A 22171-nucleotide genomic window follows, 5' to 3' on the forward strand; every position below is an offset into this window, starting at 1 on the left:
GAACCTATTAAACTTTCATTTTTTTTGCAAGCAAAATTCTCTCATTTGTTGCTTTCTTGTCAACTCACTTCCAGTTTTGTTTTTCAAATTCTATAGTTTTAGGTGCTACTCAGCCAAGTTATAGATTTGGAGGACTCTAAATGGAGCAATCAAAAGAATGGTAACCATGATAAGTTTTCAGAACTACCTTAGGAAGAATGAAACCATGGAACTGCTCCCCAGATCTGTTCATACACATTTCCAGTGTCTAGCAGGAAAGCCTCAATAGATCCCATCCTTTAGAGATTGTTTCTATCTGGGCTTCAAGCATAACAACTACATCCCCAAGTACCAGAACCCAGGCAAACACCACATCCTTACCTTGAAAGCAGCACCTCCATGGATGATAGATTTGATAAAAATCCCCAAGTCAGTTCCAGTTTCTCGAGATTTATTCCCTTTCAAGCTAACCCCAAGGCCAGCGGAACCGGAATCATTCAGGGGGATCTCCAAGGTGAGCTGCTCGCTTGTCTCTAGGGAGAGTGCATAGCAGTCAGGTTCTCCTTTCTGTTGGGAAGAGTGAGAGAAGAGGGTTGATTATCAGTTGATCCTTCTCAGATGACCTGAAGCAGATGCAGTTGGCAAGACAGGATGGCTGGACCTCTGGCAGTTACCTCTCTCTCTGTGTGTAAGATGCTACCACCATTATCTACCACACAGCGAAGTGCTCTCTGGGGATATAATTTGGTGATGGTTGAGAAAAACAGCCACCTTGTGAGGTGAGGTTGTACAACTTTTACCATTTTGTAGACATTTGGAATCTTGGTAGGATATTTAAAATAATGATATAGGCTGGATGTTAAACTCAGTGAATGTTAGGTTTCAGTAGGTTCCTAGAGACCATTCATCTTACAGATGAAGATGTAGAGCTTAATATATGGAACTGTGAAAAGTTTGGAGAAATATTACACTTACATAATTTAAAACATATCATTTATGAAAACCATAGTATTGGTGAAGATTAGCAATAGGACACAAAGCACAGGGAAATTTTCATTTTAAAGTTAGAGAAACATTTTTAATGGCTATCATTGAATTCAATTTCATCTTATCAAAAATCAATCTGTAAGCTTATATCATTGTCTAGCAGAGGCCCCTAAAAATAAATAGGTTCTTAGACTGCAATAAAAAGTAATTATGCATAATAAATATTCATGTCCTCTCTGACAAATGACACCTACCCACTAGCAAACTAGTCTGCAAACAGACAGAGTGTGGTGGCAAAAGGCAGCTTATGGGCCAGCTCTCCTGGGAGAAGTATGTGGTTAGTCATATTTGGTACAGAGGGTTTTCAGATATACAGGCATGAGAATCGGCACGCGCTGTGCATGTGATAATTGCATAACTGTCTCTCCAGCCCCTCTTCAAGCTTGCAGGAATGTGGAAGTGCCAGAGTGCTTAGCTGGAAAATTTGAAAATGAGATATTCCTGAAAACCATCCACTCATTCTAGGCCAGCAGTTACTTCCTCTCTGTAATTATGTCTAGAGAGTCTCATCTTAAGGTCACTTTGAGGTGACTCCTCTGTAAAATTGTGTATTTAAAACATCGTCACGACTGTCTATGTGTCAGTCTCAAATCCATATAAAATCAGAAGTAGCAAAGAACCCATAATTAAAGCGGGATTAAGGGGTCTGATCATAGCCAGATCCACTGCCCTGACATTTTCAACCCCGAATGAAAAAGACAAGAACCTGCATTTAACTTGTAAAGGAATAGTTCTTTCAATTGCTTTCATTGTGAGGTTTATTGGACTGATGCTGACAAAAGGGTGTTCAAAGAAATGAAACGTCATTTACAAACATATTATAATGTATTTTACAATAATATATATATATATTATTATATATATATACTATATATATATATATTAGCTAAGACACAAATAGCAAATTCCATGTCTGGAGTCAAAGTTATCATCCCTGTTTTTTGTTTTTTTTTCTCTCTCTCTCAATGGACTGCCAGAATTCAGCAGTAAATGTAAACAGTTAGCCTTCACCTTTGTCTTCCAATCTGCCTAATTTAGAATCCATAACATTTTACAGTCACTTATGTTTCTGGGCCTCTCTGGGATTAGGTTAATTTAAGTCTAATAAGGCTATACAGAATTAAACTATAAATTAAAGGACAATTGTTCGCATTATATGTTCTGAATATTTTAGGAAGTAAAACTAGAAAGTTCTTTGGCTACTACTAACCGAAAATTATTTTTTAAAAACTCTGCTTTAGAAATATAGTTATACATTGTTTATGGATAGGGATCTAAGCTAATAAATACACGCCTAGGGTGCATGACTTCGTATGGCAAGTGTATAGTGTCCTTACACATACCAAAACAGCTTGTGACATCATGTGGTGTATGACTGTCCCTTCAAATCATTTATTTTATAATTAAGGAGTTTTCACTTGACAACTGAATTTGACTAGTTTGATAGTCATCATATGTTGTGGAATATTATTTTAAGGTGTGTTACATCTGTTTATGCTGTGGAATATTTGCTTAATGATGCAAAGATGTGTTACATTCTTTTATGTTGCATTTGTTTAACTCTGTGAAGCTGTGCTACTTTGCCTGTCTAAAACACCTGATGGCCTAATAAAGAGCTGAGCAGCCAATAGCAAGGCAGGAGAAAGGATAGGTGGGGCTGGCAGGCAGAGAGGATAAACAGAAGGAGAAATCTGAGAGAAGAAGAAGAAAGAGCAGGAGAACAAGGAGAGAAGGATGCCTGGGGCCAGGCAGCCATGGAGTAAGAGTGAAAGTAAGATTTACAGAAGTAAGAAAAGGGAAAGCCCAGAGGCAAAAGGTAGATGGGGTAATTTAAAGTTAAGGAAAGCTGGCTAGCAAGAAGCCAAGTTAAGATCAGGCATTTATAAATAAGAATAAGCCTCTGTGTGTGATTTATTTGGGAGCTGGGTGGCAGGCTCCCCAAAGGAGCAAAAACAACCAACAACAATTATTGTCTTACGCTAATACCTTTAATTTGTTACCTAACTGCAGAAACCAAACAGAGAGCATGTGGCATTATGGTTGCCTTTTCGTTTCAAAGGTAAGTTCCTGGCATGGGAGAACCAGAAATACCACAAAAACAACACACCAGGGCCTAATGACAAAGGAGTTGACTGACCACGAGTACCTAGCACGTGTTAAAGCACTGAGCTTCACAGTGACTCTGCAGGTTTATTTGTTATCCTGGCCTTTCTAAAGACGAAGGAATCATGGCGCATGGCAGCAAGGCACTGTGCTAACAGATCACAAGACTTGTAAATACTGGAGCTTTGTGATGCCCAGCCAGCATGACTCCTGGCTCCAACTCTTATTTATTTTTAGTAAAAGGCCATGAGCTGTTTATTACATGTCTAACATTCTATAGTCATTTTAATGAAAGCACTGACATTTATCCATGTTCTATGATGAGAGATGGTGTGAACTATGCTGTAAATTTATTATTAAATGACAAATGTTGTATATACGTATAGTGTGTATATGATGTGTTTATGTATATAAGGCTGGGAAGACGGGTTCAGTGGAGAAAGTACTTACTGACAATAGGTACAGAATCTGAACTGGCCATCTCCACTGACCCGGAAGACTTCCAGTAGAGAGACTGAGACACCAATCCAGCCACACAACCTTTGACCTACAGTTCCTCCTGTCTATGGGAGGTGCTGGGATAAGGGAGGCACAGAGATTGTGGGAGTAGCCAATCAATGACTGGTCCAGCTTGAGACCCATGCCACAAGAGTGAGCCCACCCCTGACACTGCCTGGAGCACCAGGACCCAGAGGCTGGTTGGCCCAATCTCAAACATGATTGGAGAAAAAAAAAAGCCAATGTAATGATGCCTATCAATATTCTGCTGTATGCATAGATTGGTGACTACCCCAATTGTCATCAGAGAGTCTTCATGCAGTAACTGATGGAAACAGATGTAGAGACCCACAGCCAAACATCAGAACAAGCTTAAGAGAGGGAGGAAGGATTGTATGAGCCAGAGCGGTCAAGGACATCACAAGAAAACCCATAGAAACAACTCATAGGGACTCACAGAGTCTTAACTGATAACTAAGGAACCTGCATGGGACCAATCTAGGCCCTCTACATGTATGTGACAGTTGTGTAGCTTGATCTACTTGTGGAACTCCTAATAGTGGGAGCAGGGGCTGTCTCTAATGCTTTGGCTGGCTTTTAGGACCCTATTCTTCATATTGAGTTGTCTTGCCCAGCCTTAATACAAGGGGAAGTGCTTAGTCTTACTGCAACTTGATATGCTATGTTTTGTTGATACCCATGGGAGGCCTGACCCTTTCTGAACAGAAACAGGAGTGAATGGGAGTGGGGATAGGGGAAGTAAGAGGAGGGAATGGGAAGAGAGGAGGGAGGGGAAACTATGGTCAGGATGTAAAATAAATAAATTAATTTAATTAAAAAAAAAAGTGCTTGCTATCCAAGCATGAAGATGTAACTTAGGATCCAGAACCTTAGCACACACAAGTGCACATACAGACATGTACCCCATAAACACACACATATACAAATGTATACATAGTAAAATAAAAAATTGAACTTTTTAATATAAGCATTACCTCAGATACCTATTTTTTAGGGCAATGGGAGTAACACCCCTTAAGCCTGTCTTCAATGAATTTTAAGAGTACCATAGACTGTTGTGGATTATAGTCACCATCCAGGTAGTGAAATAATCTCTAGATCATTCCTGTGAGAACCAAAATTTGATATCTTTTGACCAACACATTTTTTGTCTTCTCACCCCCTGATAATCACTACTTTGCTTTCTGCTTCTGGATTTTATTTTGTCTTTTTAAAAAATCTTTTTGTTTCTTTTTTCTTTTTCATTCTTTTTTTCTAAAATGATAGGTTTTTATTCTGTAGCTCAGGCTAGCCTCAAACTCACAGCAATCTTCTTGCATCTGTCTCAAGAGTACTGGGATTATAAATTGGGATTGCAAGTGTGAGTATCATGCCGGGCAGCCTGATTCTTTACTACTGTGCCACTATACATCCTTATGTCCCAGATTTTCAACCCATCATGACATCACACAGTCACAGGACATTTCAAGATAGATTCCTATAATGAAAGTAAAATGATACGCAATTTATATTCTCTACCAACTACAGTAATGCTTCATGTCTTTGTTATGCTGTAACGGACTCAAGTCATAATTAGTGGTTTCTAATAATGGCAAATTCCCAATGGTGAAGGAAGCCATTACAGTAGTTAACACAGCCATTTCCTCTCTTAGAAATAAATGTTCCTTTACCTAATGTACAAAGAAAAAAATCAATATACTGAATGCTTCATACCAATAATCTTGGTTCAAACAGCAACTCTGAAAATTAAACTTAAACCTTATCAAGCAACATTCTGCAGCAGATGGAATGGTGTAGAAAGCACTCGCCAGTCCAGTATGTCCAATGAAGATCATCAGAGATGTAACAAACCTAAGGACAATGTCACATCCAGACTGCAGATACTTCCCAGCTTCCTGTCTTTTCAGCAAGAGATACTCCCACATTGTTAAAAGGACCCCTGTCTTTTCCTCCTACAGATACCTGCAACTCTCCACCAAAAATACTGGTATAGTAAGGGGAAGCATGTGAGTCACACCTTTAATTTGCCTTCTCATTATTTCTTATAGCTAGTCACTAGAGGTCATGCCTCTGGACACAAAACCCTCAATATTCCCAGGGTTAGGCTGGGATAGATACTCAACATGCCCTACTGTGTATTCCTAAACTCAACTTCTCAGCAATTGCAAGGGACTGATCATATAGAATCCTCAGCTTGCGTCTCAACCTTTGCACAAGTGACAATGGGTCCGTGCAGTACTGTCCTATGCACTGTAGTGAACCACATCCCTAAAGCCTGGGTAGTGTTCCTGCACCAGTTGTGACAACTAAAAATGCCTCAGGCATTGTCATATGTCATCTTGGGTCAAATCCCATCCAGTTGAGAAACCACTGGACTTGAATTAACATTACCAAATGCAGTCAAATTAAAAAATGCCCGGGTTGGGGCTAGAGAGATGGCTCAGTGGGTAAGAAGCACTGGCTGCTCTTCCAGAGAACCTGGGTTCAATTCCCAGCACCCACATGGCAGCTCACAACTGTCTGTAACTCCAGTTCCAGGGGATCCGACACTTTCACACCAATGTACATAAAATAAAGTTTTTTAAAAATGTCTGGGTCTAGAAAGTATAATAGAAGTTGCTGGCTATATTGCTATTATGGATCTATTCCCAAGTCCCAAGACAGTAAACACCCCTGCAACTGGGCAGGTCTTCAGTCCACAGGCTCATGACCAACATTTGGTTAAAACAGACTACTACAGACATGCACTCAGCTATGTTCATGGTTAGATGATAGCTAATTTCTGGAGTCAGGTATTCGATTTCTATGAGATGAACAGAGTAGGGAAGATGATAGGAAATGCTACATTAATGGGTTTAACTCCTGAGTGCTTCTTTTTACGTATACACGAATCTAAGACCAAAAGAGGTGACTATCAAGTACAGTCCAAGAGGCTAGCTAGACTAACACACTTGCTGCTTTTTACTTGTTAAATGTATATATACCGTTGTTTAAAACAATATTGGTGTAAAATTTGAAGCAGAACTTGTGTGCCCAGCATGCTTTGGTTCTGTCGCACACACACTGTAGCACAGAAGCAGACACCCTCCCACCCGCTGCCACCTTACCCGCCTGCCCTACTCTGGCTCGCTGGAAACAAGAATTTTGCATTATCTAATATCACAAGAGCAGATTATTTACCACTACTGGAGTGCTGCTATTTTCTTTTCATGCTATGCTTTTCCAATATTACTGAATTACTGTAACAGGAATATCTTTTAAAAAAGAATGTATGAGGGTATAAGAACATTTTCTATATCATTATACTGCTAACTATGGAAATGGAAAAGATACCTTTCAAGGCATGCCTGTACATATGCACACACATATATATCTATCCTCTTTGGAAACTATGCATAGTGCATGCTGTTAGATCTATTGTAAGCATTATTTGATTCTCTCTAAAATATGTGGTATATGCATATTGTCTGTATGCATTCATGTTTTTAAACTCCATCAGTTACCTCAGATTGCAAGTGACCATTGCAAAGAGAAATTTTCATGGTACTTTTTCCAAGACTGTAGAAGCACTGTGATCCAGTACCCAAAGCTATATTATCTATCTATTCATCTACACACATTCATCTATTTGTCCATCCATCTATATGAAACTACACAGACACACACACATGCACACATACACACGAACGATTTATGAGATAATACTTCCCCAAACTGCAATTCATTCTGGTGTTTTCTATGCTATTCTATTAAACCTTACATTTGTTTGCTAAGTTCAAGAACAAGAAATAGGAACTGAAGTGTCTGCACAGACCTGACTGTATATACTAACCCCCTCTATAAAACAAACACCAAAAGTAATCTCTTGGTGTGAGAAGAAGGAAGAGCAGCAGGAAGATGGATAGGCAAGGAGGCATCCATGTTATTAGTTTAAGAGTGTTCCAAATGGGGCCATCTCTAGACTCGCAAGTGTCCTGTATTGCAAAGTACTGCTTGATTCACGTACGCAAGTGGTAATAACCCAGCCTTTCAAATCCTAGGGGAATGCAGCAGCCCACAGGGCCAATGCTCAATTTCCCAGAAGCCCAGGCCAGACCTGAAAGCATCCATGCTGAACCTTTTATGGCCCTCATTTCATTAAATGCTGTGCTTGGGGCTCAGCAGGAGCAAACTCTGGATGTCTTTGCCTCACCTCCCAAATGTGTAATTAGCCTGTGTTGTGAGCAGCTTACTTTATGCAAGAATTATGTTTCACATGCAATCATTTTGTCAATTACAAAAACTCAAAGGGTTTAAAGAAAAGAATGAGTGTAATTTTTATATATAAAGCAAAAAGCCACACCTGATGTTTCTGTCAGAATATTTTATAGGAAACTTAACTATTGTTAATTTTTGCCTAAGTAAATTCTAAGGAATTTAAAGATTAAAATCTTTATAGTAACAAACAAAATTTCACAACAGTGAAGGGATAGGACACTGCAAAACACTTAATTTTCTAATTTTTTTTAAAATTATCTGAAAAAGCCTTAGGTCGCTATTATAAGCATGAAAGGTTTTTGGTCAATTGGATTATATAAAATTCAGAATGTGAGTATTCTCCTACAGTGGGAGTCAGAGGCTCTTCCCAGCAGCAGGGAGACTTTTTATTTTGATTGTCTTTTCAAGAGTAAAGAAATGGAAAAGACCTGAGATGAGCAGGCACAAGACAAGGTAAGTCACAGACCTAAGGATGTCACTTTAATAAATGGTAAATGACTTTTCTTTTCACTGTATCTGCCAACGCGTTGACAGAAATGAGCAGAACACTTGGTGATCTGCATGTGGGCAAATGATCTTTTACAGTGTTTTTCCCACTGGGTAATATACAAATTTCAACAAAGAATCAGAGATTATGGTGATGTTTTGTTGTTCGTTGTCTTTATTTTTTCCATTTTTTTGAGATTTTAATATAATTACAATGTTTTCCTCTTCCTTTTCTTCTCTCCAAACTCCTCCTTTGTATCCCCTCTTCATCTCCTTCAAATTCACGGCCTCTTTTTTCCCCACTAATTGTTATTGCATGCATATATGCATATATATGTACATATATATCCCTTACTATAACCTAGGTTTTCTGCATAATGTTACTTGTGTGTATGTTTTTTTGGCTCTGAACTATATACTAAATTACCTAGAATTTACTGAAAATGTAATATCATGTCATCAATCATAAAAAAGAAACAAGATGAGTCAATGTCAGCGTAAGGAAGAGAAGGGCTGCAGAGAGCACAATGTAGGCAATGCTGGCGTATCCTCTCAATGGAAGGAAGAACATAAACGTAGATTATAGTTAGCTCAACCGTGTCTATTTTAAATTTATGTCTTTATTGTGATCTTTCAAAGTTCATAGTCACCCATAAAAGTTAGATTTTAACCACTGACATGGATGAATAAAATTGTAGAAATTATTTATAGTTGATTTTTTTTTCTTATTTGTGGAACTCTATCCCCTCTCACTAAAAGCTGGTAGCAGGAGCAAACTAGCAAAATCAAGAATAGCCACCTGAGTAACATGCCGGCAAAATCGGTTTTTGATAAGTAAAAGTCAAGTTAAACTACAATCTCAAAACAAAGGTCTGATAGTGGCTGTTTTTTCCCCGCCTGTGCCATATAAAATTACCTTTGGTGTGATATTGGATCAGAGCTTAAAACAACCAGGTAAACCAAATTAGCATTATCATTTCTACCTGGAAAGTAATCCTAGCCCTTGGGTGGCAGAAGCTGAAGAATCCTAAGCTACAGAGCAGTTTCAGACAAACCTGGACCACAAGAGATTCTGTCTGAAACAAACAAAAACAAAACAACCACAGCAATCTCCTCCTCTTAAAACAAATAAATCTGAAAAAAAATAAGATATCAGAACCTCATACAACATACCATTAATATGTATAATACTTATAATACTTGTTTCATTTTTATTAAAATAACTAGTAAATATGAAATGAATATAATACTTTATGTCATGGTAAGTGTATATATTGGTATTTTATAATTCAGACAGTTAGATTTATTCTTAAATTAGAGCCTGCCTTCTTAAAGTTGAGAAATGATGGCTCTTTCTGTTCTGTATTTACCTTTCCATGTTATAAAAGCAGATTAGAGAGCGGGCTGTGAAGGTAGATCTCTCTGAACCCAGTACTCGGGAGGTAGAGACAGGCAAATCTCTGTGACTTCAAGGCTAGACTGGTCTGCATAGAATATTTCAGGCAACTCAGAGCTACACAATGAGACTGTGTCTCAAAACAAATGCCCCAGTAGATTAGAGAAACTTTATATTAAAAATGCCATAAATATTTTACATATAATAACTCAGTGGTTAAAACACAAGAACATACACTTTTAAAAAATTAAATTGTATTATTGTATGTGATTGTGTGTGTGTGTGTGTGTGTGTGTGTGTGGTGGGGATAGGGGTGGAATGTGACATGTGGAAATCAGAAGAAAATTTTGTGGAACTGGTTCTCTTCTTCTACTCTTATGTGGGAGCCAGGGATCATAATCAGGTCACCAGGCTTATGCAGAAAGTACCTTTACCAGCTGAGCCGCCTTGCTGACCCATGAACACATGCTTTTTTATGAATAAAATGTAGAAGAACAAATCTACAATTGTAATGATCTACGAAGGAATTGCAATCCTAGGCAGAGTAGACCATTTGGAAGCTGGGTTCTTAGGTAATCTGCTTCCAATATTTTTGGATCAGGATGCTTGGTGTCCCAGGCTAACCTTCTTGAAAAGAGTCCACCATCAAGGATTGAGGTGAGCATAAACCAAACAACAATATCAAACGGGACTGTGCACATGAGGCATAGAGCCGCCCTGTTTTACTCACCACTCTGCCTACAGCTTGGGAGACAGAAGTGGCCCTGGCTGACACTGAACAGCTCTTGGATACCTGTGCAGTAGGTTCACAGGCTGCTCAGCATTCTTGAGGAGATCTGTCTGGCCTAGGGGTTTGCCCAATTAAGGCTGTTCTCAGCAACTATCTAAACCAAGCAGACTCCCTCTAAAACTTCTTCAAGTCCTGTTAGGGAGTGTGGACGAATGTGGAGATTTTCCTATGACAAAGAATTCTGGAAAAAGATGTCTTGAGACTCACGAAAGCCTTTTAATCGGTGTATATTTAGAGTCTTGGAGTGGGCAGAAGTGCATCTCTCACTATGTGATACACATGCTTCAGGCACCTATGGTCCGAGGATGAGGGAAGATATGTGGAGCACAGGTCCACATCCATAGCTTGGAAGCAAGCTTATCTGAGTCCAGGCTAGACCAATCAAAACCCAGCTAACCTGCAGATATGTGAGCCACAAACCAATGTTTGACTGTACACAACACAACTTGGGGATAATTATGCAACACTGTAGCAGCAACAATTTAATTCTAGGTAGATTCCTCCTCTCCCATCAATTTGTCTTAGTCAAAGGACAAGAGTTTCCTTACTCACTTCACCATGGAGCACATCATTGTGTGGAGGATGGTAAAGAAAATATTCTCTATGATGCATTTAAGAAATTTTGTATTAGAGAACACTAGGTACAGGGGCTGGACCAGAGAACAAGAAAGCTCTAGAGAGAAATCTCACAGGTCACCAGCAAGGCCATGGATGCCTTGGAGCACTGGGGTTAAAGTATTTGATTCCTTATTTCTTCATCATGATTTGTAAGCAGAACCATCGCACTGAGCATCAAGCACGGGGTGCCACAGAAACCAGTACGTCATACAGGGAAGACATGGAGCCTGAAGCTCTGAGCATTTGGCTGTCCTTCCTGATGGGGAAAGGGGGTAAGTAAGTTTAGTTTCTTAGAACATTTCTCCCTCCTTTCCTCTCCCCCTCTCTTCTCCCCTCCCTCCCTCCCTTTATTCTTTTTTCTCTTTATCTCAATTGGGAAGTTTCTGTAATAGTTAAAGACAACAAATTACAGGTTGTTTTCATTGAACTCTTAGGAGGTATAATGGCTACTGAATGTCATCTTCTCCCAGTAGAGTTTAAGTACAAGGACGGACATAGCAATCCTCATTCCAAGCACAGGCACCACTATTTAGGGTATAATGGCTCTTAAGAAAGACAATGCAGTCTTTTTCCCAACTCAAGAATTTTCAAGGTAGAACTGTATCTTACATTCCCTGATTTTCTCCAACAGACCCATTAAATACTCATTTTTAGGTCAGAAAATAATGCTCATTAATTATAACACAATGTAGGAAAAGCACTAGTATGGCCTTAAAAAGGGAACAGTTTGATAAAGTAAATTCTCAAAAATAAAATTTAAAAAGGGGATATCTGAGGAGGAATGAGGAAACAGGGTTTTTGCCAGTTGGTTAATGGTTTAAGATAAAAATCAAATGACAAAAATATAAGTATTTTTACCCTGTGTTTTTCTCCGTTGTCTGAGTTGCATCTAATGTGATTCCAGCTGGAAACCAACCCCGTTAGCCTGCTACTAATGATAAATAATTCTAAATTCCATACAGGGAGGGAGGAATCTCAGTGGGTAACAACCATTTAAAATCCATAGTGATGTTTACTATCGTAATGAAAATGCTCTTACTATATATAATATGCCATTTGCAGATAGACATATAATTTGCCTTTTATCTTAATAATTAAATAAATTACTCTGTTTAAATTAATTGTGGAATAAAAGTGACTATAAATAGAAGATGTTTAGGTCCTATAGACGATGAAAACTCATCCAAATTAAAATGTGGGCACCTCTTCCCATTGTTCATTATGTGACAGACAAATTGAAGGTAGAAGGGAGGCTACCCAGAGCTAATTCATGAGAGCAAGTAAGTGAATGGCAAGTCAGCCATTGCTCCAAAAATACCGCACAGCTAAAATTACCCCTAAAGTGTGTTACACACAGTAAACTGCAGACTTATTGTTTATATTTCTACAGGTTGGCTGGCGTTTAATTAGCATAGACTGAGCTCCAGTGTATGGTAGGCCTGCCTCCAAGCTACTGATGAGAAACATGTATGTTCTCCACATCACAGATCACTCACATCTTCATATTCCCCAGACCACCGGAGAGCTGAGTCTTGTTGCTCACATGATGAAAGACAGGTAGCAAAAGTCTAAGTACTTTCAAGTATTTGTTCACATAACATCTGCTCACATCAAATGGCCAAGTAAATTCACATGGTTAAGTTCACAGACAGTAGTAGGGAAAGAACCCTCTAAACACACTGAGACCTCAACAAGAGTGTAGCAATATAATGCTACTGTAAGGAAGTTAATAATTGAATAATTCTATTTACTAACTAGATGCCCGTTTCGACACATGGGAGTTATCAAGGGCCAGTGATAAAGCATAGGGTTTATATTTCTCTTTGGGTATCATGTTTTCAATCTGACATAATCACCTCTCCTGTTGTCTGAACCTCATTGGCTTGTGGGCCTGTGATATTTTCTAACAGTAGAGAAACTGGTAGCCAAATGGGGGTAATCTCCTTCTGAATGTCCTATTGTGTTTCTGAAAGGGACTGGTCAGAGGAAACTATGAACGTTGCCTCTCACTCTGTATTATTTTTCCTTGGTATTCAACTTCTTTTTAAAAAAATATTTCTTCCTTTCTTTGTTTGTTTTATGTGCATTGGTGTTTTCCCTGCATGTATGCCTGCGTGAGGGTGTCAGATCCTCTGGAACTGGAGTTACAGACAGTTGTGAGCTACCATGTAGGTGCTGGGAATTGAACCTGGGTCATGTGAAAGAGCAGCTTCTTAACTGCTGAGCCATCTCTCCAGCCCCGGTACTTCAACTTCTAAATTATCTTCTTTCTTGCTGTTATACGTACATGAAAACAAGACAGGGGTGAGGGAATGCTTTTTTATTGCCTTAATCTTATAAAATCAGTACATAAATGTGGACATTTTAGAAGTTCAGAACACTTCCAATCAATATTTTACTAAAAGGAGGTTGAGCAGGACTTCTCATCCCCATGAACCAATGCAACTGCATTTCTCAGCACAGGCAAGACTGTCCACAGACTAGATAAGAACTACTCAACTGAGTCCAAGCCTAAGGAGTTCAGCTTTTAAAAGTAATCCAAAACAACGTGATTTTAATCTCCTATGCACTTAAAGGAAGCTTCATCTAAGCATAATTAGTAAATGTATGTTTTTAAGTCAAGTGCTTCTTTGATGGCACAGACCCACAGGTTTTGTGACATGTCATAAAACCACACACAAGAAATAAGCATTTCTGGTGTATGTATTTAGCTCAGAAGGTATTTTAAATGAAGAAGAATGTTGCTCTGAAAATATGATAAAGATCTTTCATACTCATTTCTAAATACTTTGTGTCTCAGCATCTAGAGTAGAACTCTGACACACTCCCTAAACTTATCAGTAGATAAAGGCCCTACTCCCAGCTCCCATTTTACTTTCTTTTTTCTCATTACTATGACTCTCATCTATTTCTTCCTTTTTTTAATAATTATTTGCCACGTTGCTCGCCTAAACTTTGCTATACCACTGTGATCTCATCAAGGGCAGAGATGATGTTTAATTCAAACTTTGAATTCATTTAGTACCTGGGAGTACATGCATCTAATACATATTTGTTGTGGGATTACTTCATCAATTTTGTTGACATATCTCTGCCACACTGCCCCTTTGAAATAATGGTATCAAAGGGCATGGAATGTGACAGCCATATCTTGTATCTTATCTATAAAAACAGCTTTTTTAAAAAACATTTCTAAATTGAACTTTCTGGCATGATTTTTAGAATAGCAATCATTCATGTGTTACAAACATCTTCTTTTAGGTTTTATACCCGACTGTCTCTGCCCAAAATCCACTCTCTCCCCTCACTGAATTTTGTTAACTGCCTACAAACTTAGACCCACCAAAGCCCATCTTAATTGCAATCTCTCTGTGATCAGATGCTCATCTAAGTCATTACCGTACTTTATATGTAACTACTGTATAGCACTAATCACACAGCACCTTTCATTGCATAAATCTTCACATAAATCTTTGAGGATGGGAAGGGCTACAAGGACCACTCCTGTTTATGCCACTAATATCTGTCAAATACATGCATAAGGACAAGCAGATGGAATACAACATTAAAACAATGAGTTTATACTACATTTCACTAAGAAGAATAAGACATCTGTTAATTAAGTTCTAGTACCACAATAAAAACCATTTTAGAGGCTGGTAGTGTACTTGTAGAGGAATGTGGCCAGGTGGCATGTTGGAATATTAGTGATGTTTGTAGGATGTCCCCAGCAGCTGAATGATGGCCCTCCTCTCATTGCGACAACAATGCTTAGCATAATCATGACTACTTGCCCTCTGATGCCAAGGAAGGGCTGAGCTATGCAAGAAAACAGCTTGCAAAAGTTTCTAAGATGATGTCACGTTTACTTTGGCTCATCTGATCACATCCACTCCTATGTTTTGATATTAGATGAAGTGAATCTGCCATTCACTTCTACATTACCATAACAAGTGATAATATTTGGCAACCACCCTTCTTAAACTAAGCCCCTAAAGGTAAAATTTTACAATTTAACATGACTATATCTACATCAAAACCTAGATAATTGAGTTTAAAACTTTGAATTCAGCTAGTGATCACTGGTTCTAAATAAACTGAAAACAAATGGAGAGTTGCTATGATGTATTTATTTTCACGTACTGGAGCAGCAGCTTGGATGTGAAACCAAATAATACTCTTCATATATCCAAATCTCCCAATCCTCGCCATTTTAAACCATTGTATAACAGATACAGATAGTCTAGAACATTTTTATAGTTATTGGACTTGCGAGAAGGATCTGACTCATAATTCAAATATGGTAATATTTAAAATAAAATAGGTAAGAGAGACACCTGGCTAGTTATTTTATTGTTAAGGCTGCCCTTGAACCCAGCCTTTGTCTCTTTGGATGTTGGAGTCATCCCAGGATTTTAGCCATATCAAAAGGAGGGCATTGGCTAAACAATATGAGTGACACAGAAAGACTAATATTTTAGTAATACAGAGAAAGTGTTTAAGGAAAGTAATGCATGTTTATATGCCTTCTGTATTTTTTTTCTGTTAAGTTGAAGGAGAAAGACCCAGCACACTAAAATGATGGACTAAAATAAAGGCGAGAGGCATATTCAAAAGTAATTTATGAATTATTTAGTAATTTGCTATACTGTAAATCTATCTATCTATCTATCTATCTATCTATCTATCTATCTATCTATCTATCTATCTATCTATCTATCTATCTATTTATCTACCCACCCACCTACCTATTTATCTATTAAGCCATTATTTAATGGTATACAAATATCTGCATAAAAATTTAGCTTTAACTCCCTAAGAAAGTCTTCCGGTGTTTCAAGAACATTGCACATGAGCAAAACTCTCTTACTAGAGTAATCTCCCACATTCTCTTAAAAAGAAACAGAAATGAAACTTAAAATAAATGATCTTTCCTTTATTTGCTTCATCCTCTGAACAGTGGTAATTAACATCTACTCAATACCGTGCTCAATCATCTGTCTCCCCTGAGACAGTACTTTCAATTAAACCTTTTATTTCACCCAAGAATGCCTGTTCTCATTGACCAGTGCACTTCTTATTGCTGGATTTATGATAATCTAATGCACATCTCCTCACAGGGAGAATGGCCTTATGCATCCTGATTGTTCTCAGGCCAGGAGAGAAGTGAAAAAACAAAATCACCCCCTGCGGGAACCAGGAAGGAAGCTGCATTTGTTTAACACAGTAAGGGGCCTTTCACTACCTGCCCAACGGCCTTGACCATCTCCCTGCCCTGGCCTCTCCATGTGCTGGCTGCCCCTGCCTGGCTGGGAGCTTCTGATAAGGGAGGCCAACTCCCCTGAGAGCCATTGAGACTGGAGAGCAGAAGCAACACAATCTTTGGGTTATATTTTCAAAGGAAAAGAGGCATTTACATGTGAGAGTGATTCTTTTCTTCAAGGAACTCTACAGGTTAAAGAGGAGACTCTTTATTTCTTCTTGGCAGTGAAGGCTGGGCTTTGAGTAGGGAGGGGTAGATTTTTGTCTTTATTTTCCTCTCGACCAGGACATACAGGGCTTGGTTTCTGTTACAGAAGTGCACAAATAATACTGACACGTTATTAACTTTGCCACCACGAAAAATTACTTATTTATTTACAATCATCCTCAGTTATGCAGCTGGAGACAAGGCTCGATCTACAATCCTTGCGTCTAGGTGACACAGAGAGTAAGTCACTGCTCTGGGGAGAAAGCCACCGCCAACAAATCAGCAGCCTTCGTTTTTTGCTTAATTTCTTCGCATGCCTACATACCACATCAAATTATCTAGTTAATAATTGCATTAATATTTATTTATATAATTTATTTACAACCTGTCTAGAACAAAGAGGAGCTGAGCAGCCCGGTGTTTGTGGTTACACTGAAAATGGCTGCCAAGTTCTCAACAAGTCACCAGAGTTGAACAGACACATTATTCCAACATGACAATCCAGAAAACAATGGGTTTTAGCATTAAAGATGACTTAAAGCTTAATGAAGAATATTTATAATTCCGTCATTTTCTTTCCTTGGAATGGAAACAAGCTTTAAATAACTGGGGGCTATGGACATGACACAGTAAGTCTTCATTAGAAAGCACACTGAACACTTAGGTTTTATTTTACTTATTTATTTTTTGTAAACTTGCTACTTGCTACTTGAACACTTCTTTTTCTTCAAAGGAAATAATAGTAAATTTTGTGGCGACTTTAGTTTCCCTACAGTATTTCATTGTGCCCCGAAACATACCAGCCAATATGGAATAATTTACATTCTGATGAAGGAGTTGTACTGAACAATATCTAGGGAAATTCACCAACATTCCAGCTCAGAAAAAAAAAATGAAGGAAAAGAAAGAAAGGAAAAAAGGACTACATGTTCTTGCATTCTGGCTATGGACATGAAGCTCCTTATGGTGGCCACAGTAACAGGGACATCAAGAGAGAACCGAAGGGGGGCCTCCCTCTGCACCTCTTATTATGGCAACGAGTGCTGCCGTGGCAGAAGGTCAAAGACTTAGCCATGTGAAAGATAACTGTTGGCAATTTGCTAGCTCTCCACTTACTTAGGAGATGGCACTCTGAGGGTCAAATGCTCCCTAGGTATGCAGAAGCCTGGAACAAAACACAGGCAGAGCAGGACTCCTGCTGCCCATTCATATATACAGATCATTCATAATTCAGGTCCTGTCTGAACTGAGTGTCAGGCCAAGACTTCATGCACAGGAATTCAGAGAGTAATGTTTGGAAGAGGAAGAATCTCAGGAGACCATTTAGCTCAATCTCCTTTTATAGATAAGCATGTTCTTTTGTTTGTTTACTGTAAATTATTTCTATTTAATGATTTTGGTATTTATTGGCCTATAATGAATGGACACAATTCAACTCTTACATTCTCATCCCAGTTCAGAGTATGATTGTCTCAAAGAATAAATCTCAAAGGTTGGAGAAGAAAGTGATAAGCATGTCTCTTTAGGGACAGCAGTGATTTACACAGTGCAAGGGTGTTTGCCTTTGTCTAGAGTCCATATGGTTAAAATGTTGTTAAGGAACAGTATAGGAGGAAGGGGCATGTTTTATCAACTTTGTATTTGTAGAAGTGTATTTGCACAAAAAAGCATACAATAAATAATTTTTGAATGGGATTAAGATGATAAAGCTCAATGAACAATCCAAATCTATGTACTTGGAGGCAGGCATTCCTGGACCCATTCCCAGTTCTCATGTCCACATAACTCCAATTTCTTTGGCAGTGGGAAAGCATACAATCCAATCTTACAACATGATATAGTAGACTGTAACCATATTAGCCCCCAGTGAATGATCTCATTGAGATATGACTTTGGGGCCATCATTTCCATCTACTCTGAGAATCTGTTTCCCTATGCCTGACCCTTTTTCTGGTCTTGAGACTTGTTCTAAGAGAATAAGACAGACATCTCACTAAGCAACTTCTTAGTTCCTTTCTTGTGATTGATAAAGTAACCCAACAAAAGCCACTCGGGGAGAAAATAGTGTGTGTTGGTTCACAGTGTGAGGTTACAGTCTATCATGTCTCTAAGTTGGTGGTAGTAGAAGCTTGATGTGGCTGGTCACACTGCATTCAGGAGGAGTAAAGAGTGATGGATGCTGGTGCTCAGCTCACTTTCTTCTTTTTACTCAGTACATGACCCCAGCTCAGGGAAGGATGCCGCGCACATTTAAGGTGAGTTTTATGACCTTAATACATCTAACCAAAATAATCCCTCATAGTTCTGTCCTGAGCCTTGCTCCTTTGATTATTCTAGATCTTGTCAAGTTGATAATCAATATCAACTCTCATACCACTCTAGACCTTGCAAACCCCAAGAATGTTACATAAGGATTTGCCTAGTCTTTGGAAGATGAAAAGACCCAGAAAGAAGAAACAAGGTAGTAATACTCAGGAGCTGGCAGCAAGGGATGTACATGAGAGAGGTCATCAGGAAAGGCTTTCTAGCCGGTAAAAACCACAGTTGAATACAGCTGTATGACAAATTCCTCATCAAACCACCCAAAGGACCACTCATACTGCTCATAGAGCTATGAGAAGAAGCCAATCATTATTTTAAGACTTCATCTTTAGGAGTGGTTTGTCAAACAATGATAGATAACTCTAAACACAGAACATGCAGAAAAAGGCATCTATAAGACCTTAAATTCACATTGACAGGTTTTCTATGCTGCTTTTAGAAAAAGTATCATAGCAGCAAATCTTGTTCATGTAGTTGTATAAGTAGCTGACATACTATCAGCATAGCTGAAGTGAGGTATTTCTTCCTGTTCTGCCTCATATCTCAGTTTTTCCTCCACTGCTTTGGCTTGTGCATTGCCAGTTCTCAAAAGGCTTTTCTCTCCCTAGTCTTTGACTCTATCCAGGGCCTGCCCTGCGCCCCTTCTCATAAATGTAATCTTTCATGATTTGAAAATTCACTGACTTGGGCGGTCCCTTGACCTTTAAATGGCTTTGCTTGCTTTCTTCCTAGAACTTCTCCTTCATTGTTGCTCTCTCAAATTGGACTTGGAATTTGTGTAACTACTTGCCTTCTGTGAGCTTTCCCCACAGATGACAGGCCTGTTCAGATTCACTTCTTCAACAGAACTTAGCATGTCTCAGCTAACGGAGTTCAGGATCATGTTTTAGCATGGTTTTGAATATCCAGGACATGGCACAGTATTATTAAAAATAGCTATTGGATAACTATTCAATAAACGTTCTAGAAGCTCAACAGGGAATCATGGGAGTTCAGATAATACCATTGCACAACTGAGTCCCATTATCTCCAGAAGAAAATGGAGGCTCAAGAAGATAGTCTTCACGTGTCTCAACTTCTCTTGAGCATCATGGAAGAAAAGCATGGAATGATGGTAACGATGAATTCAATATTGTGATTGGCTGTTTGGGGCACTTTTGGCTTGTTTTCTTTCCATGTTAAAGTGAGTGTATTTATTTTCTTCCTCTAGTGGGAAGTCAAATGTCTAAAGGTTAAAAAGCACAGCTACTGGGAAGGAGTACAAGGAGGACAACCCTCAGGTCAGGCTGAAGGTTGGTACCTCACCCAGCAATGCAAAGGCAGATAGTTCCATGATTGAGCACCACTGGCTCCCATATTTACTGTCCAGGTTAGGTTTCTATTGTTGTGATGAAATGTCATGACCAAAAGCAAGTCGGGAAGGAAAGAGTTTATTTGGTTACACTTCCACATCATAGTCCATCATTGAAGAAAATCAGAGCAGGAACTCAAACAAGGCAGGTACCTAGAGGCAAGAGCTGATACAAAGGCCATGGGGGGATGCTGCTTACTGGCTTACTCCCATAAGCTTTCTTATAGAATCCAGGACCCCTTGTCCAGGGTGGCCCCACCCACAATGAGCTTGGCTCTCCCACATCAATCACTAATTAAGAAAATGCCCTACAAGCCAACCTTTAGCCCAGTCTTATTGAGGTATTTTCTCAATTGAGGCTCCCTCCCCTCCAATGACTCTAGCTTGTCTCAAGTTGACATAAAACTATCTAGGACAGACTCACCAAGCAGCCAGCCAGGGAAGTGTCCATAGCCAGAGAATGGACACCCTGCAAAGATGCTGTCCTGGGAGGTGAGTTTTTTCTCTGTCCTGCTCTTATCACTTCCACTGTCTCCTCCAGCACTGTAATGTAATGTACTTTTGCTTCTGTGGTAATGGGTATTTAAGACAGGGCCTTGTCCATGCCAGATAAGTATTCAACCAACTAAGCACTTAGTTACATCCCCAGTCATGGAAGTAAATATATTCAGTAACTAAGAGATAACACAGGGAGTAGTATTTGTAACCAAAGTCAAAAGAAGAAAGGAGAGAAGACAAAGGAGAGGAAGAAAACTATCAGGAAATTGAAATAACATCTCTAGCAGCTAAGTAATCCTTCTGCAGGCCCGAAGCCTTTAAGAAATGTAAAGAATTAATTACCGAAAGACTAGGTGATAAAAGTCCTTCATATAACTCAATAAGTGGCCAGGAAACATAATTGAACTCCTTTATAATTGAATATCCTGCCATCCAGGGCAGATTTAAAGAAGGGTAAACTTAAAAAGACATAACAATATTAAATGTTCTTTTGTCTTTTTTAACATTTGCGATGAAACTAGAAATTCACTGGAGTCTCACTTAGGCAGCAACAATAGTTGAATAGTATATGAATTGTACATGTCTTGATTTAAATAATTATAATATCTTAAAGAAAAATGCATCTTAACCTCTGCGATGTTTTATTATATCTGACAAGTTCAGAGAAAGGGCACCTATCTACTGTTGCATTATGCGTCCCGTGTCTGCACACTCATTAAAAATAATGAGAACATATTTAAAAGTCATTGCCCAGAGAATCTTCAGGGACAGGGCACAGGAAGAGGTAAGTGGCAACAGATTGTTATTTAAGTGTCTATCTTTGTTTTATCAGACCTTAGGAAAGAAAAGCCAGTGATCTCAAGTTGGTATTCTCTACTGGTAAAGATCACATATTCTCCTGGGAAATGCAGCCGATGAAGCATGTTGAGAAATCTCTAAGTACACTTTCCAAATGAAATGGACTGCACTGGCAGCGTCGCACATGCATTGTTTACTCAGCAACAGCTGGAGAAGTCAGCCATGATCAATTAAGACCACACATTCTTCCCCTAATTGTCAAATATCCTCTACACAATGAACGCGTTTCCTTATCTTACACCAAATCTACCTTCATGAGCACACTGATCACAGACATGGAGGCAATTAAGGAAATCAAGATCATCCCCAGAGTTCTGTGTCCAACTTCTCATGCAGCTGCTCCATAGCAACAGCTGGTATAAATTACTGCTAACATTTGGTTAACTAGATGACAAGGGGGACATTAGAGGTGCTTGGTCAATATGTTATTATTTTTTTGGAGCTGCTTAAATATGTATTTTAGGAAATTTCCGTTCC

The 22171-nt window shown here is 38.9% G+C and overlaps 1 protein-coding gene across 1 annotated transcript in view; it reads right to left on the bottom strand.

Annotated features, from left to right (window-relative positions):
• The window catches only part of Pard3b (par-3 family cell polarity regulator beta), a 965008-nt gene that overhangs the window by 418741 nt on the left and 524096 nt on the right, over positions 1 to 22171 (bottom strand). Inside the window, exon 11 of the mRNA XM_059278226.1 lies at positions 361 to 546. Coding sequence (XP_059134209.1) covers positions 361 to 546 — 186 coding nt within the window. The remainder of the gene's footprint in view (positions 1 to 360; positions 547 to 22171) is intronic.

This window comes from Peromyscus eremicus, chromosome 13, assembly GCF_949786415.1.
Source record: "Peromyscus eremicus chromosome 13, PerEre_H2_v1, whole genome shotgun sequence".
NCBI lineage: Eukaryota > Metazoa > Chordata > Mammalia > Rodentia > Cricetidae > Peromyscus > Peromyscus eremicus.